Source organism: Typopeltis vanoorti, chromosome 5 (genome assembly GCF_054136105.1).
Source record: "Typopeltis vanoorti isolate ZY-2024b chromosome 5, IOZ_Tvanoo_1.0, whole genome shotgun sequence".
Taxonomy (NCBI): Eukaryota; Metazoa; Arthropoda; class Arachnida; order Uropygi; family Thelyphonidae; genus Typopeltis; species Typopeltis vanoorti.
In genome coordinates this window covers 103,546,133-103,570,557 of record NC_143553.1, presented here as the reverse complement: position 1 = coordinate 103,570,557, position 24,425 = coordinate 103,546,133, and the positions used below count along the sequence as shown (strand labels likewise).

The 24,425-nt window shown below is 35.6% G+C and overlaps 1 protein-coding gene across 1 annotated transcript in view; it reads right to left on the bottom strand.

Moving 5' to 3' along the window:
• LOC150106702 (C-Jun-amino-terminal kinase-interacting protein 4-like) overlaps positions 1–23,707 on the bottom strand; it is a 713,212-nt gene extending 689,505 nt beyond the window's left edge. The window contains 1 exon segment of the mRNA XM_090393457.1: positions 23,300–23,707. Within this exon segment, the coding sequence (XP_090249583.1) occupies positions 23,300–23,614 (315 nt within the window). The 5' untranslated portion in view covers positions 23,615–23,707.
• Between the last annotated feature and the right edge of the window lie 718 nt (positions 23,708–24,425).

The following is a 24,425-nucleotide window of genomic DNA, read 5'->3' as shown; positions in this document are numbered from 1 at the left end:
CCATGTGCTTTCTTTGAAGATCTGTTCTATATTATAATGAACTAGCAGTTCCTACACTTTCTTCTAACTTATATAACATGAATAGCTGCCCAGTATAATTTTCGAGTCCAGCTGGACCCTTAAGAAACTGTCACTCTTCTTGGTCAACAAAGCTTGTCCTTGGTCTGCCACCTTCTTCTTTTCCCCTCTATTTTGCCTTCAGTTATTCTTTTCACAAGCCCACCATGTCAAAGTATATGTCTATACCACCTGTTTCTTCTCATTTTGATTGATCTAATTAGACTTCTTATTTTGTTTAATTCTCGCTCAGGTCTTGTTCGTTTCATTTTTTTCTGTCCATTTTATTTTATTCACGTGGTGCCAGCACATTTCAAAATCCTCCAATCTTCTTACGTCTTCTCTGCTTAAAATACGGATTTCACATCCATACAGTACAATACTCCATATTAATGCCTTTATTAATTTTTTTTTTTTTCAATTGTAGGTTGAGGTTTCCAGTTAAAATGCTTTTCATCTTAAAAAAAATCAGGCTTTTGCATTGTTTATTCTTGACCTTATGGCTTCTCTTTCATCTAGAATTATTAAATAATAACCTCGAAAAATATAAAATGAAAATCAACACAGATAAGACTAAAATCCTTGTCATTAGGCTTCATAAGTATTTGAAGCTTCTTACTTGTGTGTTTCCCACTGATGTCTATATGCTCTATATTGATAGGGGGTATTGCCTGTAACAAGGATTTTAATCTTATCTGTGTTGATTTTCATTTTATATTTTTCGAGGTTATTATTTAACAATTCTAGTATTGTTTTTAATGTTCATCTGTTTTCTGCTACAAGGGCTATGTCATCGGCAAATCTCAAACACGACTTGCTCAACATTTATCTTTATGCCGTTATTTATTTTATCTTAAATTTCCTGAATGGTTTTTTCAATATATAACTTAAATAAAAGTGGTGAAAATATACATCCCTGTCTCCATATATTTATTATTTTCTCCTTATCATTGATTTTAATCTGTCCATTTTGATTTTTATATATTTGATAAATTATTTTCCTATCCCTCAAGTCTATACTGATATTAGTTAGGCTATTTAGGAGAATTTGCTAGTTTATTTTATCAAACGTGTTCTCTTCTCTAAATCAAGGAACCAAATATAAGTATTTTTATTAAGGTCTATTCTTCTCGCTATTATTCAATACTCTGTTCTTCAACAGAGTATTGCCTCTCTTGTTCCTTTATTCTATCTGAATTCGTCTTCATTCAGTAAACGATCTATTTTTGAATATTTTCTATTTTGAATAATTTTTAGCAGAATTTTGTTGACATGTGGGATTAAAGATATTGTTCTAAACTGGCTGCATTTATTAGCATTATTTTTTAGTATTGATATTATAGTTGATTTCATAAACTCATTTGGTATTTCTCCTCTATCATAGATTTGGGCTATTAATTGATAGAGTAAGTTTTTGTCTCATCACCTAGATTTTGTAGTAGTTCTATAGGAATATTGTCTACACCTAGACTTTTTCCCTTGCTCATTTCTGATAGTGCTTTATCAAATTCTTCTTGCATTATTGGGGGTCCTAGATTATCTTCATTTTGATTTTCTATGTTTAGCGACATGTAGTTTGTTGGCATTATCGAACTTTTCAAGATAATCCTTCCATTCCATTAATATATCCTCAGATTCTATGAGTAATTTTCCATTTTCATCTTTGATGGCATTGTTGCTGCTCTTCTTATTAAATGTGAAAGTCAATTTGTTAATTTCTTTATAGGCTCTATTTTCTTTTTTAAATAGTTCATATATGTTATTGCATTGTTCTTCAGGTATTCTTTTTTGGCTAGTCTTCATTTTCTTGTAATTTGATTTTTAAGTTATTTGTATTTGGCCACATCTTTTTTAATAGTATTTTTATATTTTCTTCTTTCATCCATAAGGCCAAGTATTTCATCTGTTATCCAATGTTTTCTTTTTTCTTTTTTTCTATTTTTCAATAATTGATTTGATGCATTTGTAATAGACTCTTTAATCATATTCCATTGATTTTTAATATTACTCTGACTATTTATGTTTTCTGGAATGTTGTGATCAGTTACCTGTTGTATCTTCTCTTTACTTCTTCACTCTTTAATTTTTCAAGGTTCCATCTTATTGGTTTGTCTCTTTTGATTTGTTTTCTATGTTTCAGTTCTGTTTTGATTAAGACAACGTTATGGTCACTATATATTATTGTTGGCACCTGGATAGCTTTTGCAATTTTTTATTTGATTTCTGTATCTTGTCTTGATGAATATATAATCTATTTGATATCTATTTGAATCCCCAGGCATTTTCCAGGTGTATCTTCTTTTTGGAACTTGAAATAATGTATTTGCTATATCTAACTTTTTTTAACATATACAAAAAGGGAAATAAAACTGAATGTGAGAATTACAGAGATATTTCCCTACTGAGTGTTCCTGGCAAGATCTATGCAAGTATACTTGAGAAACGGTTGAGAAGAATTGTGGAAAAAAAGCCTGGTGAAGAACAAGCTGGATTCAGGCCAAATAGAGGCTGTCAAGATCAGATCTTCACTTTACGACAAATAGTCGAGAAAGCATGGGAATATAACAAAGATCCATATTTAAGTTTTGTCGATCTGGAAAAGGCATATGACAATCACGGTTCCAAGAGAGAAGCTATTCAATATGCTACAGTTATATGGTGTCAATGGGGCATTATATCAAGCAATACTTAGTCTGTATTTGAGTTGTAAGTCAGCAGTTAGAATTGAAGGAAGTACAGGGAGATTATGAAGGAAAGTGGTATTCCTTCATAAAGTGGATCACATTATGAAGGAAAGTGGTATTAAACATGATATCAGAATTGGAGATGTTAATGTCAGCTCATTGCTTTATGCAGACGATGTTATACTTCTAAATAAATCCACTACAAGTTTGCAAGATTCCCTGACTAAATTGAATAACTGTTGTAATAGATATGGTATGAAGGTCAGCATTAAAAAGACAAAGACAATGAAAATAGGTAGAATTGTTGAAAATGTCAACTGTATTGTGAACGATGAACCTGTGGAACAAGTAAAACATTTCAGCTACTTAGGCACAATTTTTAGTGAAGATGGTAAATTAAATATGGAAATAGACAACAGAATCAACAAAGCTGGTATGGTAGGAAGTCAATTGAATAAATTTATACGGAATAAGAGAGAAATTAGTCAGAACACTAAATTAGCTGTATACAAGACAGTGTTCAAACCAGTTTTAACTTATGGATCTGAGACCTGGGTCAGAAGTAAAACACTTGACCAAAGACTAGAGACCGCAGATATGAGAGCCTCTGCTAACGCATTCCTGGATGCTCTGCTAACAGCATCCAGGAATGCGTTAGCAGAGCTAATCTCAGGTGGTATGGTCACTTAAACAGAGTGGGCGAGGAAAGATTAGCAAAACAAGTGTTCTCTACCAGGTTGGCAGGAAAACGACCCAGAGGAAGACCAAGATATAGGTGGATTGATACGGTACAATGTGCCTTAGACGATAGAAATATAAGATCTGATAATGATAATATTGGAGACTTGACAAGTAATAGACTGATTTGGAGGAAAATTGTAGATAGGAAGTTAGTAATGGTGTAAATTTTTCATGTGGTACTATCATATCCTGTACACCCCTTGAAGGTACATGTCAGGAATTTGATGATGATGAACTTTTTTGTGTACAAGATTCTTTCTTTTTCTTTCTCTCTTAAAATCATTTACATATAAGACAAATAGCAGAATCTCAAGAGCAGAACCTGGAAGCCCATCGCTTGTCAGCTTTTGTTTCTGAAAGATCAACCACCCCACATGAAATTTGTTGATATTTATTAAACAGCCAATCACTAATTTCATATCTGCATATTAACTTACTATGAACTAATCAACCAGGCTGCAATAGATTTTTGATAGCCAATTATCAAATACATTTGCAGTCTTCAGAAATATCATTAATTTAGTAACTATTGCTTTTATTTCTTTGTTTTCTAACATCATTTTCACTAGCTTTTATTCTTTTCAGCAAAAAAAAAAAAAATTAACAAAACTAAAAAGATTTTTTAACTATACCATACAACACAATTTCTATTCATTCATTAACTTATTAATTATTTTGAGAAGCACACTGTGATGTGATGATCATGAAGTAAATGCTTTTTCAAAGAATGAATAGAGATATTTTAATACTTCAAAACATTGCATTTTTTTTTTGTCTTAAAACTCACTAATTTGATCCTCATACTTGGTGAAATAGATCATTACAAAAAATATTTTTAAAAAACTGACTGAAAAAACAAACAAACAAATATTTTACAAATTTCAAATACTTGGTGTGATGCATGGATTAACAAAAAACTGCTAGAATCAGTCAGTGCCCTTTAAGATAGTGACACACAAACTGTCTCAGGTGACTGAATTAAAAGGAAAACTGCTAGGTAAGCACTCTCCTGCTCCAGTTAGCAAAGCATAACTAATAAGATGTGGAAATCTTATGATATACTTCCTGCTTTCTGTTATTTTGAACTCAGAAAGTTAACTTCAATTTGCAATTCTCAGAAAAAGTACTATAGAAAATAATGCAAGTTACTTCCTTATTTGACTAAGCAACAACTGAGAATTAAAAAAAAAAACTCTCATGACCATTGTTCATCTATTAATTATAAATTACAATTAACTAAGAATTGCACATATCATTAGTTTGATATATGCACTCTCAGAGGATACAAAATACTGTGATAGCTAAAAAAACAAGTTTACACTATTACTCCTTATAGCTCCCTATCAATAATTTTCTCCCAGGGATGCATCTTATTCTACAAATACTGGCAGTTCTTAGATTATGATCACAGAATGCACAACTAACTTCATTACTCCACCTATAATCTTAGTGTTTTTCTGAGTCATTTTTATGCCATTAAACACACCTATTTTGCTAATCTTCCATCTCCGATTCCATTTAAGAAATACCAAAATTAGCTTTCCTCACATTTTGGAATAACATTAATGTCAAATTCCTTTGTAACATATTCATTTGTAATAATATGATTCCATCACTGATGGCTTCTAGTCACTCTTCTGATTTTCCCTCAGAACTCATATCTGGAGTTTTTGGTCATCTTGCATAAACTTTTTTTAAATGAATTTTCAGATTGATTTATCACACTATCATTTACAATGCAAGTTTTGTGTTCATCCGAATTTTTTTATCATTCCATACACTCTCCCTCGATGAGTTTTTGGACTCCCTGGAGGTGTCACATAATAATAATATAAACTGATTCCACTGGCTTCCCCAATATATCAAGTTGAACTTACTTTTATCATCTATTTTCATAATTTAGTTGCCATCTTCACTAAAAATTGTGCCTGAATAGCTGAAGCATTTTACTTGTTCTAATAAGTTCACCCCTGAATGTTATGTGAATCTCAATAATGAAGATTGTAAATCCATCATACATGAGTAAGCTAAGGATTTTAGACAATCTTCTACTCTACAAACCAAATAATGAATTTTTTTTCAAGCTGTCCCAGGCATCCAAGTAAACAAGGTGGTTATTCAAAAGGAGAAAATATTTATCTACCAACTAGCTAATGACATTCACAATAACCACCATGTATTATGTACTATATACCATGTATTATGTACCATGTACTATATAAGCAGTTTTATGTATTAAATGAGTAACCAATTAAATAACTTTATTTGTTGGTGAATGCAATATCACACAAAGCTTTAGTGAAGACAAAATGAAGCTGGGGACTAGAAGTGAATGAGCAGGGAGATATATGGAGTATTAAGAATACTTGATATTAATATATTAATAAGGTGGAGAGATGTGATACTATTATCATCAATTTCATGAAGCTGAAAGAACTTAAGAGAGGTCCAATATAACACACAACTCATTAACAACCCAACCAGCCAGGACATATATATATACATCAAAGTTACCATGAATGAGAAGTATATATTAAAATTGTAATACCATTGATATTACATTGAAATATGTGATGGATACAAAGTGTAGAGGAGTGATGTATTTTATCCATATTGACGGCGACGTGTTAAACCATGCCTTAAAAGCATTCACCGTCTCTGCTTTGCATACATCACTTTCTCAGGCATTTCAATCGCCAACTATTCTCGATGCCAAAAACTTACTTGCTATCCCTCTGCTCACACTATCCTTATACATCTTCCAAGGAAAACCCCTTTTTCCTGAGTCATCCCATTCTATGAAAACCTTTTTCCACATTAATCTCATAATAGTCCTTTACCAACTAAGTCCCAATCACATGAATGAGCACTTTATCAGTGTATATCATACTGGTGTAAATGATGTCATACAATATATAGAAGAGACCCAAGTATTAGGAGAACTAGAAGTAAAAGAATCAAAGTTGTATCAAATGTTTATTGAGTTAGATATTATTATTATTATTGTTATTATTATATGACACTTCCAGGGAGTCCAAACACTCATCGAGGGAGGGCACCTACTCTACAACTCTCCGTCTCCACCACTCAATCCACCAACTACAACTACTTTCATCATCTACACCAACATCACTAGTATTTTCACTGACAATCACAGACACCCAAGCCCACGGCGGGATTCGAACCCGCAGCCTTCTGGCTGGAGAGCAGATATGCTAACCATTTGGCCAGACATGCTGGCAAAAAATATTGAACCATTTATTATTATTATTATTATTTGAAACCTCCAGGGAGTCCAAAGACTCATCAAGGGAGGGCACCTATCTACAACTCTCTGTTTCCACCAACTACACCGATGCCATCTACCGCCTACCACCACCACTAGCATTTCCACAGACAATCATAAACATCCATGCCCACAGCAGGATTCGAACCCGCAACCTTTTGGCTGGAGAGCGGATACGCTAATCATTTGGCCAACCAGGCTAGCATTAAGAGCTGATATTAATAAGACTGTGGGAATGGATGACATATTACATTGTATTTATAAGGAATGTGCACAACAGGTACCTATGCCCTTGACCAGGTTATTTAATGAAAGTTTTGCAGTGGATAAGGTTCCTAAGGAATGGAAAGAGGGTAAAATTGTACCACACCACAAGCATGGTTCTAGGACAGAAGTTTCCAATTATAGACAAGTCTACATAAAATCAGTTGAGTGTTGCATTTTGCAGTGACAGTAGACTGACGTTTAAAGGGCATATTGCAAGTGTTACAAAGACTGCACATCATAGTGCCATTATGATAAGAAGTATTATAACATGTAGGAATAAGGAAGTGGCTGTGGCACTGTATAAAACACTGGTCAGACAACACTTGGACTATTGTACTCATATTTCGTCACCTGGTTTGCAATGTGATGTGGAAACATTGGAGAGCATCCAGAGAAGAGCTGGTAAGTGCTAAAGACCTGACAGCAGTAAGGAAATGTATAGGCAAATTGGTCTGGTTAATAAGAAAAGGCTGATCATTATGGGCAATTTCAATTATGATAATATAAACTGGAATGAAGAGACAGCATCTTTGGTTCCAGATGAATTTGAGTTTTTGATGGACAACAATCTTAGGCAGTACATAACAGAGGCTACATGAGGATCAAAGATCTTGGATTTAATTATCTTATCAGAAGATATTATTGTAAATGAAGTGTCAAATCTTCTTCCAGTTGGTGAAAGTGACCATGCAAGTGATCACTTGAGTGGTAGCTAGCTATATCAGGACTTCTGTGAGAAAGGGTTATATAAGGAACTATAAGACAGGTGATTATGACAAAATCAGAGGTGGCTTACAGTGATATCATGAAATGAGGAATTGGATGGGAAGGAAATCAAGGGAATAACTGTTGTAATAAATTTGGTGTGAAAATCAGCAATAACAAGACAAAGACAATGAAAATATCAATTGCATCATGAATAGAGAACCTACAGAACAAGTAAAACATTTCAACTATTTAGACACAATTTTTAGTGAAAACGATAAATTAAATATGGAAATAGACAACAGAATCAACAAAGTCAGTATGGTAGGAAGTCAACCGAGTAAATTCATATGGAATAAGAGAGAAATTTGTCAAAACACTAAATTAGCTATATACAAGACAGTGTTCAAACCAATTTTAAACTATGGATCTGAGAGTAGGGTTAGAAATAAAACACTTGACCAAAGACTAGAGACCATAGATTCAGGCTTCCATGGAGTCAAGACTCATCATGGGAGGTCCTTCCTAAGAAACACAAAGTCTATCAAGACTCATCGAGCCCCCCCCCGAGAAACACAAAGTCTGTCATACCACTCCTTAAACTCATTGACCGTTCTCGCTCTCACCACTCCATCAGTCAATGCATTCCATGCTTCAACCACCCTCCATGCAAAGAAATCACTCCTCACCCTCTTGCAAACAGTTTCCTTTCATAACTTCCAGGGATGGCCTCTTGTCATCACTCCTTCCTGCTGTTCAACCAAGCGAAAGAACTCCCCAGTGTCAACCCTGTAACCACCTCTCAACAGTTTAAAAGTCTCAATCATATCACCTCTCCTTCTTCTATCCACCAAACTCTGCAGTTCACATTCCCTCAGCCGATCCTCATAAATAACATGGTACAGTCCTGAAACCATCTTTGTACCCTTTCCACAGTTAATTTATCCCCTTCAAATCCTGGGGACCAAATCTGAGAACAATAGTCTAAGTGTGGTCTGATCAGAGACTTATACAATGGAATGATAACCCTTTTATCTCTGCAGGTCAGTGTCATTCTCATTATTACAGCAATCCTCTGTGTTACCTTTACCACCTTTGCAATATGTCCCCTAAATTTCAGGTTTCTATCAATCATCAACTCCAGATCTCTTGCCTCCCCTACTTCCTCCAGTATAAGTCCTCCCATAGAGTATGCAGCATCCCATCGATGTTTCCCAAAATTCTGCTGCATTAAACTGACACCCCCATTTATTTGCCCATTTATCTAGCTTATTCAAATCCTCTTGCAGGGCTACCACATCTGCACTATTACTAATAATCCTTCCCAGCTTCGCATCATCCACAAACAACTGAATATCCCCTTGCAATCCACTGAATGTCATTGATATAAAAGTTAAACAATATAGGTCCCAGTACTGAGCCCTGTGAGACCCCACTTGTAACCCTCTGCCTCCTTGAAACTGTCCCACCATACACAACTCTCTGATAGCTATCGGACAGCCATATGAGAGTCCTGAGAAAGATTAGGGGCGTGAACAGATGGCATCAGTATCATATTAAAAACGAGGAGAGAATATTAGGAAAGAACTTGACATTGTTAACATTCAGGAATGTGTTAGCAGAGATAATCTCGGGTGGTATGGTCACTTAAACAGAATGAGAGAGGAAAGATTAGCAAAACAAGCATTCTCTGCAGTTGGTAGGAAAACGACCCAGAGGAAGACCAAGATATATAGGTGGATTGATACAGTAAAAAGTACCTTAAAAGACAGAAATATAAGATCTGATAATGCTGGAGTCTTGACAGATAACAGGTTTTGGAGGAAAATTGTTGATACAAAGTTAGTAATGATGTAAGTTTTTCATGTAGTGCTATCATAATATACACCCCTTGAGGGTACTTAAGAATTTGATGATGATGATGGAAATCATCATCATGGAAATCAATGTAGCTTGGTCTCTACTCAGGAACTATTTATCAGAGGCAAAGACTGAGTGTATTAAAAAGGTCAGAAGATTAAATAAGGCAGTTGTGAAATGGATGCATGATGAGGTGAAACATACAATCCAAGAAAAAGGCTATGTGAAGGCAGCATAAGATGAGTGGCAATAATCAGCTACATATGAGTACAAAGAGAAAGCAAGCAACTCGCTCGGTAAGGGTAGCAAAAGTGCAGTATGAGCTGCTTAAAAAATTAGGCTAAAAGAAATCCTAGCGAGTTTTTTCAATATGTTGCCAGTAGAAGGAAGAATGACTATGGGAGGATGATAAAGATTGAGGAAGATATAATAGAGATGTTAAATGAGCAGTTCATTAAAGTATTCCATCCTTGTGAATGTAACATAATGCAGAACTTGAGAGCAGTGGGAAGGAAAATCACTGATGGTGAGTGAGTAGGTGGTATATGAGGAACTGAGTAAACTTGATATCAATAAGTCCATAAGATTTGATGGTATATATCACCAATGTTTTGAGAGAATGTTCCAAGGAGTTAACATCTTTATCTTACCTTTTTAACATGTCTTAGATTGACCCAAGTTCCAAAGGAGTGGAAAGAAGGCAAAAACTGTTAAGCTTCATAAAATGGGGAGGAGGGGAAGGGTGATGAGACTATGGCTTCAAATTATAAGCCAATCTGCTTGTCTGGAGCTGTTAGAGAAGCGTGAGCAACAGGATTCAGAGAACTGGGTTGACAGCAGCAGAATTCTCTTTGATGGACAACAAAAGTTTGCTAAACAAAAGTTGTGTTTTAGCAATATGCTTATCTATTACAACAAGGTGGTGAATACATTGGAGAAGGAGGATGCATATAGTAGTATATTTAGATTTTGCAAAAGTTTTCAACAGACTGTCACATGACAAGCTAGTAATTAAATTGCAATAGATGGGACTGGATGGTAGATTAGTACACTGGATTGAGGATTTGCTGACTGATGATTATCAGCAGACTGTTTATAGAGGTGTGATATCCCAGAAGAGGAAAGTCTCTAGTGGTGTTCCCCAGGGATCAGATTTGGGGTCACTGTCATTAAATTTGTATGTAAATAACACTGAAAGGAGCTTAAATGGTGATATGTAGTTGTTTGCAGATGATGGTGACTGGGAAGAGTTATGAGAAATAGAGCAGATGTAGCCTTTCAAGGGGACTTGAATAGACTTTCTGAAGGGCAACTGTATAGGGATGTTAGTTAAATGTAGCAAAGTAAGAGGTTTTAAAATTTGGGAAGCAAAGATAGGATATAGAATATAAGATAAGAGGGGATAATTTGGGGGAGGAGGCATAACAGTGATGGTGGATGAAAGACTTCAAATTTTAGGGACATTTTGCTAAAATTGTGAGGACAACACAGTGGGTTGGTCGATTGGTAGAGCCTCTGCTACTAATTGCTCAGTTAAGTAAGTTTGAGTGCGGTTAGTAGTTGGAAGGGAGTCCAATTGTTCGATGCTGTTGGTACACTCTCCCTCGATGAGTCTTTGGACTCCCTGGAGGTGTCAAATAATAATAATTATGACAATGATGCAGAGAACACTGATATGTAGAAGTATGTTACGATTCCATTCTACAAGGCTTTCATCAGACATATGGATTACTGTGCACAGATTTGGCCACCTGGTTTTCAAAAAGGATAATGAGTTGTTCGAGAGAGTTCAGAGATGATTTACTAAGTCAGTTTCTGGTGAGAACAGTTTGAGGGAATGCAAATTGCAGAGCCTAGTTGATAGAAGGAGGGGAGACATGATCGATACATATCAGTTGGTAATGGGTAAATACCAGATTAGTGTGGATAACTTTTCATAAAATGGCTGGAGACAGGAAAGAGAGAGAGAGAACAATAGGCCACCCATTCCAAGGTTGGCCTCTTGTTCTCCAGTCAAAGTAAGGGAGATCAAGGTATGATGAGCTGTGCATGTTAAAGTGGAACATCCCATGATGAGTCTCTTGACTCCATGGAGATCTGATGATGATGATGATAATATTCATGTGCTAATTGTTCTTTTAATTATACTAATCTTACACTATAAACAATAAATTACACAATAACCACAGTAATTAACTATAGTGAAATGAAAGTACAGATATTTCGTACTGAAAATAACAGTACATCATCAGTGCATAGAAACAAGAAAATCAAAGAAACGGGACTACAAGGTACATACAGCAGTCATTGGTTTACCAATTAAAAACTGTTGCTGTGTACTAGAAATTAATATTAATAAAGATTATTATTAAAAACTATTTTTGATGATTACATAAAATAAGAATCTCCCAAACCTTTGAGAGAAAGAGAGACAATCGTTCAGATTCAAATTTGGCCGATGTAAAAGGGCTTGCAACTTTCTTTGAAAAGGCATTCATATTTAACACGTTTGCTGCCAACTACGAGTATACTCGTAGTGGGTAAACCTGCTTCACAAGCCAGCTACGAGTATACTCGTATGACGCTTACCGCCGGGAACGAGATTATTGCAGTGACCTTGAAGAAGTGAAAATGCTTGGCTTGTGGGGCTAGCATCAAAACTGTGCATTCTCATAGACCGTATATGCTCTGTACAAGCCAACTACGAGTATACTCGTAGGACGCTTACCTCCGGTAACGAGATTATCGTACTGACCTTGAAGAAGTGAAATTGCTCGGCGTAGGGGAACAGACCATGCTGAAGTAGCGTGGCAGCGAACGTGTTAAACCTGCTTCAATGGAGAAGTCAAACTTCATCCAACTGGATATTGTGTTTAATGTCAATACTATGTTGTGTCAGACCAGACTTTTGAGGTTTCATGTATTCAATATAATATTGATGTTCATTTTTTTTTTTTTTTCCAAAGAATGGCCTGTCTGCCCAAAGTATGTAGATTACATTCACAAGGTATCTGGGTAAAAACCAGCTAACAATAGAGGTAACAGTTTGTCTTTTGTAGATGGTAACACATGAGTAATTTTGTTGATAAGAAAATGTGGGAATGAGATGATACTTCTTCAAAATTCTACCAATCAGTTCAGAGATCCAGAAATATAAGGGATTGGAACCCTACAGTCTGTTGAAGAATCCCGAGGTGTTGGAACATAGGAGTCAATTATCTGCTGGAAACCATTAAATTCCACTAACATTTTCACAGTGAGAAGTTCTTGTTGTAAGCTTGAGGAAGAGGAGAGAAGCACATGTGCTCTATTAATTAAAAACTTAATAGCACCGAATTTTTTTTTTGAGAGGTGTGATGAGCAGACTTTTGATAAATGTATCTTCCAGTAAAGGCAGGTTTTTGATAAACACTGGTTGATAAATTACAGCAGGCTTTGCATGTAAGGATGTCCAAGAATGGTAAACTACCAGTCTTCTTATTCCATGGTGAATTGAATGTGTGGGTAAAGGCCATTGATCTGTTGTAGGAAAGTGGCAAGTTCATTTTCAGAATGAGGCCAAATAGCAAAGATATCAACATAACAAAACCAATGAGGGTTGGGGATGAATGGATGAGAACAAAGTATCTTCCAGATGGTTCAAAAAATAGTTTGTCAAAGGTGGAGACAGAGGGCTATCCATGGCAGTGCCTTCAATTTGTCTACTGATCTTGTTTTTCAAACTGATATATCCTGATTCCATAACAAATTCAAAAATCTTTGCAGTATTAAGAGGGTTATCATCATATAGAAATTAACAGTGTCAGATAATGGAATGTTAGTAAAGACAGAAACAATGTCAAGGTTGACTAACAAATCCGTATCTTGTATTTGAACATCCTTGATTTTCTCAAGAAAATGTGGAATTCTTGAAGAATGATCTGGATTGTCCAGTATGGGCAATTAATAAACTGACATAAATTTAGCAATTCTATAGGTGAAGGAGTCAATACAATTCACGATGGGTCTTACTGTATAAAATTCATAAAGAAGGATACCCTTCTTTATGAATTTCTGGGAGGCCATATAAACAAGGAGTTCTTCCAAAATGAGTGCATAACTTGGTTCAGAGATGAACAAAAAACTTGTCCAAAGTATTTTGATCCCAACTAACAACTTCATCAAGCAGCTTATTTAATTGTTTAATTGGGTTTTTGTAAGGTTATAACTAATTTCTTGATAGGTAGAGGTATCCTGTAAAAGGCAGTTTATCTTCCTCTCATAGTCAGCCTTATCCATTACCACTACAGCTTGTCCTTTATCTGCTTTCGAAATAGATATATTGCTCTTTTGTCTTAATGAAAACAGTGCACGGGTATCGACACTAGATAAATTACATGGAAGTAATTTGCTTTTAAAAAGTAAAGCAACAACTTTAAACTGTAGTTTATTAGCATCTTCATTGGAAAGTCTGACAAATTGCGTTCCATATTATTATGCAAAAATCAAGATCAAGAATTCTTCTTCACAAGTTCCAGAATTAATTTCTTTTTTCATTAATAATATATTGTTGAAGTTATTTTATCATCATCATCAAATTCCTGCCATGTACCCTCAAGGGGTGTACAGGATATGATAGTACTACATGAAAAAAATTACATCATTACTAACTTCCTATCTACAGTTTTCCTCCAAATCAGTCTGTTACTTGTCAAGACTCCAACATTATCAGATCTTATATGTCTATCGTCTAAGGCACTTTGTACCGTATCAATCCACCTATATCTTGGTCTTCCTCTGGGTCGTTTTCCTGCCAACCTGGCAGAGAACACTTGTTTTGCTAATCTTTCTTCGCCCATTCTGTTTAAGTGACCATACCACCTGAGATTAGCTCTGCTAATGCATTCCTGGATGCTGACAATGTCAAGTTCTTTCCTAATATCCTCATTTTTAATATGATATTGCCATTGATGCCATCTGTTCACGCCTATAATCTTTCTCAGGACTCTCATATCTGCGGTCTCTAGTCTTTGGTCGTGTTTTAATTCTGACACAGCTCTCAGATCCATAAGTTAAAACTGGTTTGAACACTGTCTTGTATATAGCTAATTTAGTGTTCCGACTAATTTCTCTCTTATTCCATATGAATTTATTCAATTGGCTTCCCACCATACCAGCTTTGCTGATTGTGTTGTCTATTTCTATATTTAATTCCATCTTCACTAAAAATTGTGCCTAAGTAACTGAAATGTTTTACTTGTTCCACAGGTTCTCCATTCACAACACAGTTGACATTTTCAATGTCTCTGTCTATTTTCATTGTCTTTGTCTTTTTATTGCTAACCTTCATACCATATCTATTACAACAGTTATTCAATTTGGTCAGACAATCTTGCAGACTTGTAGCGGATTTATGTAGAAGTATAACATCATCCGCATAAAGCAAAGAGCTGACATTAACATCTCCAATTTTGATATCATGTTTAATACCACTTTCCTTCATAATGTGATCCATATAGATAATGAATAACAGAGGGGATAATGTACATCCTTGTCTCACACCAGATTTAACATTAAACCATCTTCCCGTACTTCCTTCTCTAACTACTGACTTACAACTCAAATAAAGATTAAGTATTGCTTGATATAATGCCCCATTGACACCATATAACTGTAGCATATTGAATAGCTTCTCTCTTGGCACCTTGTCATATGCCTTTTCCAAATCGACAAAACTCAAATACAGATCTTTGTTATATTCCCATGCTTTCTCGACTATTTGTCGTAAAGTGAAGATCTGATCCTGACAGCCTCTATTTGGCCTAAATCCAGCTTGTTCTTCACCCAGCTTTTCTTCTACAATTCTTCTCAAACGTTTCTCAAGTATACTTGCATAGATCTTGCCAGGAACACTCAGTAGAGAAATACCTCTGTAATTCTCACATTCAGTTTTATTTCCCTTTTTATATATGGGTAGTCCGCGCGGTTAGCCTAGTGGCTTTGCGCTTCGCAACCATATGCCTGGGGAAGGAGTGTCCTAGGTTCGATTCCCATCCACGACGGGAGGAGCTTAAGGATCTTCCTCAGCCATAGCCAAGTTAGCCGGTCTTGGGCATGGGCAGCAGGGTTTTTTCCGCCAGTTTATCTGGGGTTTTTCATCCCGCAAGCAGGCAAACCGGCCCCGTGAACACACAGGTTACAGTCATAAATACTTACGGCAAGGAAGGCAACGGGAAACCACCTTGCTCATAATCATCTCTCCCTAGAATGGTAGCATATAGCTACCCTCCCGCGGCCGTATGGCAGATGGGAACCAGAAGAATATATGGGTACTATTAGAGCTCTACTCCAATCATTGGGAATTCGTCCCTCTGTTCAGGCTTTTTGAACTATGCAGTGCAGCCACTGTAAGACTTTTATACCACCATACTTCAGCATTTCTGGTCGAATATCATCTACTCCTGCTGCCTTTCCACATTTCAAGCCTCTGATGGCTTTTTCTACTTCAAGTATAAATATATATTCCTGACTGCATGCCTGATCAGTGTTTTTTACCACTGTGCTGTCATCACTGATTGTTTCATTTAGCAGTTTTTCAAAGTAATTACTCCATACTTCAAGGATATCTTTTTCTCCTGTTTTCATGTCACCTTTATCATCTCTAATTCCTTTTACAGCACTCTTTCCTCCATTCTTAAGCTTCTTCAACAACCTCCAGAATACTTTGCAACCTTCTTGATATTTATTTTCTATATTCTTGCCAAAGTCCTCCCGTGACTTTTGTTTAGCTAGTTTTACACAGTGTTTAGCATTCTTGCATTTGTCTCTGTATTCTCTAAGAGCACAAGCTGACTTATTTGCCAGGAACTTTTGATAGGCTTTCTTCTTTTCCTTCACTGCTGCCTCTTTAACTTCCTGTGTCCACCATGGAGTTCTAATTTTTCTATCCTTGCAGACAACTTCATCACATGCCTCTCTAGCTGAATCAATCAGGGCTTTCTTCAAGGATTGCCACTGAATCTCCAAGGTTTGATTCCTGTTCTCAAACTCTTTCATTTTTTCTTCAATAATCTTTGTGTATTTTAGTCTACAGTTCACATCTGAGAGCTGCTCAACTTTTATTCGCTTTAAAACTTTCTTACATGTTATTCTTTTCAATGTGAAATTCAATTTTATCTTGCTCAAGACTAAATAGTGATCACTTCCAATTTCAAATCCTCTGTACACTCTGGTGTCCTGCACCAGGGCGAAAACATCACTATCAACAATAACATAGTCAATGAGACTTTTCTTATTCCTTGCCTCTTCTCTCCATGTGAATTTGTGCACATTTTTATGTTGGAACATTGTGTTAGTAATAACCAGTCCATGTCTGATCAGAAATCCAACAAATATTTGCCATTATTATCAGCTTTGCTCTTTTCTCCAAATTTTCCCAAAATATTTTTGTATGTCTCACAATCATTTTCTACTCTGCTATTTAGATCCCCAAGGACCAACTTTTCCTTTTTCATTGTGTTGGTTGCTTTTTCTAAAGCCTCAAAAAATTCCTCCACTTCTACCTTAGTAGAACCTTCTGTGGGACCATAGGCACAAATAAGTCTCATTGTCCAGTTCCCCATGCTCATATTTGCCCACATTACTCTACTTGAGACTGACTACCATTCAAGAAGATTAGCCTCGTATTTTGTGTTGAATACTATGGCTACTCCTTCTTTTCCTTGATTGTCATTGCCTGAATATAACTTATCTAATTCCTCCGCTAGCTCCATTTCTTTGCCATTCAGGCTTATTATGTTGATAGTACCGATCTTTAACTCTGGTGATGTTGAGTTGTGGTGTGTTTTCAGATTTGTTCCAGTAGCTGACTTTTCGCTGTTCGCCCTGGTTCCCTGGCGAAAACAATGGGGGCTGTGTTTAACCAGGCATAAAATTTTGTCATGTTGTACCACTATTTTTTATTTAATGAAAAATCTATGGTGCAAGCTGGATGCTAAAAAAAGTAACATCAGGAATGAGTACATGCACATACATTTTTTATATGAATTCATCCACAAAGGGTTGTATAGTACAATGGGTGACCTCACTGATAACCTGGAAACCCAGCTGTAGATACTAAATGTGCAACTTTTTTGCAAGCCACTTCAGACCTCCAATAAACAAGGTACTCAATGTCTCGCACTGGTTATGAATCCAGTAGATCTGAATCTGCATCCATTGGTTAGAAAATGGATACACCATGCAGTCAGTCAACCAGAATGGCAAAATACAAAGTCCTAGTAATATTTTTAATTCTGACTGTACCACTAGATTTTGAGTAAAAAAAAAAAAAAAAGTAAAAATGCTCTATCACAAAGAACAATATAATAATACAACTTCTGTATTGTTCTTGTGATTAAAAAAAAAAAGAAAAAAAAGGAAGAACTATTACTAGTCTGCAATTAGTTTGCAGTATTAACAATTACATTGCTGTTGTGTGACTATCAATTAAGCAATATATGCATTTTTTTTTTTGTTGTTGTTTCATCATCTTCACATCAGTGAGAGCGTGAATGCTATAATTATTTTTTTCTCAAATGCTGCCTTGCTGCTGAAAGTTTCAATGTTATATAGTTTCAGTGTTACTAAACAGAGTCCTCTCTCATTACCTGTAGGAAAGCTCTTACTTCACTTCCTTATTTTTGATTCTCTTCCAAATCCTTTCAAGAAAAGTTTCGTCTTTTTAAACCGATTAATATCTAGCTTATCCTGGCATAAAAATATTACATCAATAGCCTCCTTAGCCTCTAAAAAATTTGATAATCTTTTTCATTCAAAATGCTATTTCTCTCCTGTTCAATGGTGTACCCAAAACCTTTCTGAGAATTCTTGATAATTGTATACAGAAGAAAGCAATCTACTTAATCTGACCAAGACTCCCTCCTTTCACAGAGATGCTCTGTTTCTGCAATTTGTGCCCTTTTTATATGTACTTTCAGGCATTACTCTTCAAATGGCCACTACTATTCCTCTACTTTCCTCTAATCATCCACGAACTAGAACAAACACTGATCAGCATCCATGCACAGCCAAACTCCAAACAACTGTCAAACAAACATATCACCATCTTAATTCCATCTACCTATGTTCTTTGGAAACCTTCTCATATTCTTTTTACCAAATGAGTACAGCTGCCAGCTTTCTAGAACCTTGTTAATAGATAAACTTATTTCTTCTTGATCACTTCACTTGTCCACATGTGGCATGGTTGTGTGAAACAACATGTGGCCTCTCATTTAAAGATAATTTTAATCAATGCTGATGAGACAGTACCTGAAGAAATAGTTAAGTTACTAAGTAATCACTTTGCAAAAGCATATCATCCAGGTGGAGATACTGTGCAGTGCCTGATTAATTTAATCAGGCACTGCACAGTATCTGATTAAGTTGTTTAATCTGTCTCAGGCAGATTAAACAACTTATTAAAGCTCTGGCAGATCAATTAATATCTCAGGAGCGGTGGTTAAAGTATTGAAAAAGTGTTGACAAAATCCAGAAATGGATGGAGAGGAATATGATACTCTATCGATGACAGAACAGCTTTATAAAAGGTAGATCCTCTCTTAATAATTTAATCACATTTTATAAGAGAACGACAGCATAATTAGGTGAAATGGCTATATGATAATGCTAGGCTGTAAAAAGGCATTTGACAAAATCCACATGTAAAACTATTACAGAAGTTAGAGCAAATGGGAATGCATATGAGGCATATGGGTGGGGGAAACAGACAGCAGAGGATGGTATGCAGTGAAGCAGAAACTAAGAGAATGAGGGTTACAAGTGAGGTGCCTCAAAGCTCTGTAGTAGGGCCTTGGGTGGGTGGGTGGATTTCAGATCTTTGCTGATAATACAAAACTGGAGAGGACAACAGCTGATTGATATACGTGATCTAGATATACTGCAGGATGATTTGAATAAACTGGCACTGTCAGCAACTTATCCTCATCAGTTCACTGATGAGGATAAGGATTTGGGATGATGGTGAACAGAGAGCATACTGCAAATGTTGGCAAAATACCTGAAATGATTACTTTTTAATGTGTTTCAACATAAAAGTAATCATTTCAGGTATTTTTTCAGGAATCATTTCAGGTAATGATAGGGAGGTAATCATCCATCTTAATAAGGCTATGATTTTACCACACCTTGACTATTGTGCTTAGATTTGGTGACTGGGTTTAATGACAATCAAGATGTTGTGCATTTGATCTGGAGATGAATTACCAAGGCAGTAACAGATCTTTGGAATGCTCCCTATGAGGACAGACTGAAGGTGTGTGCAGGTTGCAAAGTTTGGTCGATAGGCAAAAAAAGAGGATGCATGATAGAAATTTATAAGCTGCTAGAAAGGTTTTATATGACTGATACAAGAAAAATTTTTCAAAACATGACAGAAAGAAAATTAGAGGTTACCCCTAGAAACTGTATAAGAGTGTAGTTAGTAGCATATGCACACTAGTTTTTTTTTGCATAGAGTGTGAAAAATGAGGAGTGGAATGAATTGCCATAAGCAGTTGTGTATACCATGGCAGTAATGAGAGGTATGATAGGTATTGTGTATATAAAGGCTAGTGTAGGTCTCCCATGATGAGACTTCTGTTACTCCATGGAGATATCCATTAGGTAATGATAAATTCTATTGATATGATAGATATTTCGTATATAAATGCTAGTGTGGGTCTCCCATGATGAGACTTCTGATTCCTTGGAGATATTCATATAATAATAATAATCCCATCCATGAAAGGCTGTTAGCGTATAATACATTATCAGTGCTAGTACTGTATGTGTGCTCAGGATTAGGTATTCCAGAAATCCTACTTCAAAGACCAATGAATGTTCAGAAGCCACAATAAGGGGAAAGCGGCATTGGAGATAACCATTAGGTATTGATAAATTCTACTGATATGATACATATTGTGTGTATAAAGGCTAGTGTAGGTCTCCCACAATGAGACTTCTGACTCCATGAAGATATCCATATAATCATAATATCCCATCCATGAAAGGCTGTTAGCCTATAGTACATTACCAGTGCTAGTACTGTATGTGTGCTCAGAATTAGGTATTATTATTATTATGTGACACTTCCAGGGAGCCCAAAGATTCAGCAAGGGAGGGCACCTACTCTACAGCTTTCTATCTCCACTACTCATTCCACCAACAACAACTAACTGCAACTGCACCAACACCATCTACTGCCCACCACCACCACCATCACTAGTATTTTCACTGACAATCACAAACATCCATGGCAAGATTAGAACCCACAGCCTTTTGGCTGGAGAGCGGATATGCTAACCACTCAGCCAACCATGCTGGTGGTATTCCAGAAATCCTACTCCAAAGACCAATTTCTGTTCACAAGCCATATAAGGCGTTAATAAGATGGATGATTAACTAAAGGGAGGTCACATTTAGTAATCTAGTTACTTATTACAATAAGGTGATGGCTTCATTGGACAGAGGACACAGATACACAGTAGTATACTTAGATTTTGCAAAGGCTTTAGATTACTGCATGTGATTGGATATTAGATTAGTGCATTGGATTGGATATTAGATTAGTGCATTGGATTGGAAATTGGCTGTCTGACAGGTAACAACAACAAGTTGTGTATTAAGAAGCAATATCCCAAAATAGGAAAATCACTGGGTGATTGCTTGTCGGATCTGTTTTAGGACCATTGCTGTTTAACCTGTATGTAAATGATATTCAGAAAGGTTTGAATGGGGATATTTAGTTGTTTGTAAACTATGTAAGGTTGGGACAAACTATGAGGATTAAAGTAGATGTTGTGGCCTTACAAAAACACTTGAACAGACTGAGTGGATGGTACAGGAGTGGCAATGTCAGTTCAATGTTGCAAAATGTAAGGTTTTAAAATTTGGAAAACAAAGATCGGATGTAGAATTTACTCTTGGTGGGGATATATTGTTGAAGATAGAGGAAATAAGAGACCTTTGGGTGATGATGGATAAGGATCTAAAATTTAGAGGGTATATTGCCAAAATTGTGAGGACAATACAACAAATTCTGCCAATGATGTGAAGGAACGTGACTTGTAGAAGTAAGGAGATTCTGGTTCCATTATATAAGGGCAATGATTAGGTCGCAAATGGATTACTGTGCACAGATTTGGTTTCCTGGTCTTCAAAATGATGAAGAGATGTTGGAGTAGGTCCAGAGGTGACTAACTAAAATTGTTTCTGATCTCTGGAATGTTGAATATGAAGAAAGGTTGAGACAATGCAATTTGCAGTCGAATGAATAGGAAAAAGAGGGATGATATGATAGAGACATATAAGTTGGTAAGGAGTTGTTATTGGATTAATGTTAAAGAAAGTTTTCATAAAATGGTGGGAGACTTAGGGAGAACATGAGGTCATCCCTGGAATTTGTATAAGGAGGATGTGGGATAGGGAGTGAGAAGAAAATTTTTGCATGATGAGTTGTGAATGAATAGAATGCATTGCCTGCAGAGAATTTGAATGTGTTTAAGACATCGTATGATGAGCAGTGTGTATGACAAGACCGCCTAGATGAATTTGTGACTCCATGGGATCTTACAATAATAATAATGGTGTAAATTAAGTGGATATTGAATCCAACATTATTTTACAGCCGAATATATAGAAATTATAGGCGTTTCATGCCGAATATAGAAACTATAAAAGTTTCGGCAGATCCAAGCGTAAGCAACCTTTTAGGAAAGGGGCAACTCACGGTAAAGGTAGAGTAAGTTCTGATCACTTTCCTTAGTATATTCGGCATGAAACTCTTGTAGTTTTTATATATTCGGCTGTAAAATAATCTTGGACTCAATATCGACTTAATTTGCATAATTTTGCATCGCCGAAATAAAGCCTTTTGGCTCTTTATTTCAATAATAATGGTGGTTTCACACTGGATGATGAAATTCATCTTCCACTTAAGGACACTAACAAAACTTCCATATCCACAGCTTGATTCAAGTCTGCTGGCAAGAAGATATGCTACTCCTTGCCAATCAAGGGGAGTAATCTAACACATGCAATCAATAGCAGGACAAAAACACTGCAGATAATGAAGTATCGAGCAGAGACACTTCACTGTGATGTCTGTCTGTTTGGAAATAAATAGGGCACTTCACTGTGAATTTTCTCCATTTCATTAAGATCAATTTGATTTCTGACATTAACCACGGTAATATATTCCATATTACTATGGATGCGAAGTGCATATTAAAATTGTAATACCATTGATATTACATTGAAATTTATGATGGATACGAAGCTTTTGAGGATGCATATTAGATCTTTAATGGCCGGTAAGGTGGTTAAAGCAATATGTTCATTTTCAAATTTATGATACAAATTTATGTTCATTAATCATTTTGATTCACTTATAGCGTTAATGACTCAATGTTTCTTGTATCCACTAACTTATCGTTTATTTATTTCTTTTGGCAACCATTGCATGTTCTGGGCATTTTTCAAATACAGTGATTTATCCTGCTTTATATTGCACTGAAATACTTTAAATAAGCAGATAGGAAATCCACAGTTTGGTATGAATGTTTTATTGTTTCTTTAGACTAGAATCTAACAGCTATCTTATATACTATTAAAAGCGATTATATACACTTTAATTGAACGAAGTTATAGAATTAATAACTTATTTAAGTAAATAACATACCTGCTCAGATTGCTTCCTAAGTTGCTTTTCTCTTTCAAACTGTGTCACCAACTGCTCATTATCTTCTTTTAATAGTTCTAATTCAACTTCATGTTCTTGATTCTCCACAAAGGCTAAATCAAGGTGTTCCAACACACTAACTACTAATGGCATAAGCTGTTTAACCACGTCTTCATCATATTTTGAAATCATCTTCTGAAATTCTTGATATATACTTCCTGCCAAACTCTGAACTTTTTCGGACATAACATGATTTTCATCAGGGCCCGTAGTAGTCCAGTATACAGTTTCTCTCATTGGTGATTCCGATTCCATATTTAAAGATAGAAATTAAAATAATAAAAAAATAATTATTGAAAGATTATCATAATTCTATATACGTGAATGCATACGTTCGGACCAGTATAACCTACAGCATTCTTATACACTGTTGCTGAACACACAAACGTAACAGGTCAGTACCATTAAAAAAAAAAAGTACTCTTACTATGAATGTAACGTATTCCAGAGTGATGACTAGTTTGTTTTCGCGTATCTATTTACATAACAAACTTCGACACACACTATCAAAAAAATTCTTTGCATATAAGTAACACCACTAATTGTCGGTAGCCAAAAGGTTCATATAGAAATAATAACCATAATTAATTAAAGGAATATACGCGTTAAGAAAAAACATGAACAAAATAATAAAACCGAAGTAATGCAGTCATCCAATTGGTAAAACAAAAATAATTACAACATTCACATCCTCGAAATTCAACACTATCTGCTCTATGCAACTAAACAGCTGATCCAACATAGCAAACATTTGTCATACAGTACAGTGATCGGAAAATTAATAGGCAGCACCATCTGGTGATAATAAATATTAATTTCTAACAGATTATTATTATTATTATTATTATTATTATTATTATTATTATTATTATTATTATTATTATTATTATTATTATTATTACCGTATTTACTCGAATATACTTCTTTCCCCAAAATAAAAGTTAAAAAATCGTGGTGCGAGATAAATGCGGGGATTTTAGGAAACAAGTTGGTGGAACCGTACTCCAGGAGATTGATGGGGTCAGGGATTTGGGAGTGTTGGTGGATAGGGAGTTGAAGTTTAGGG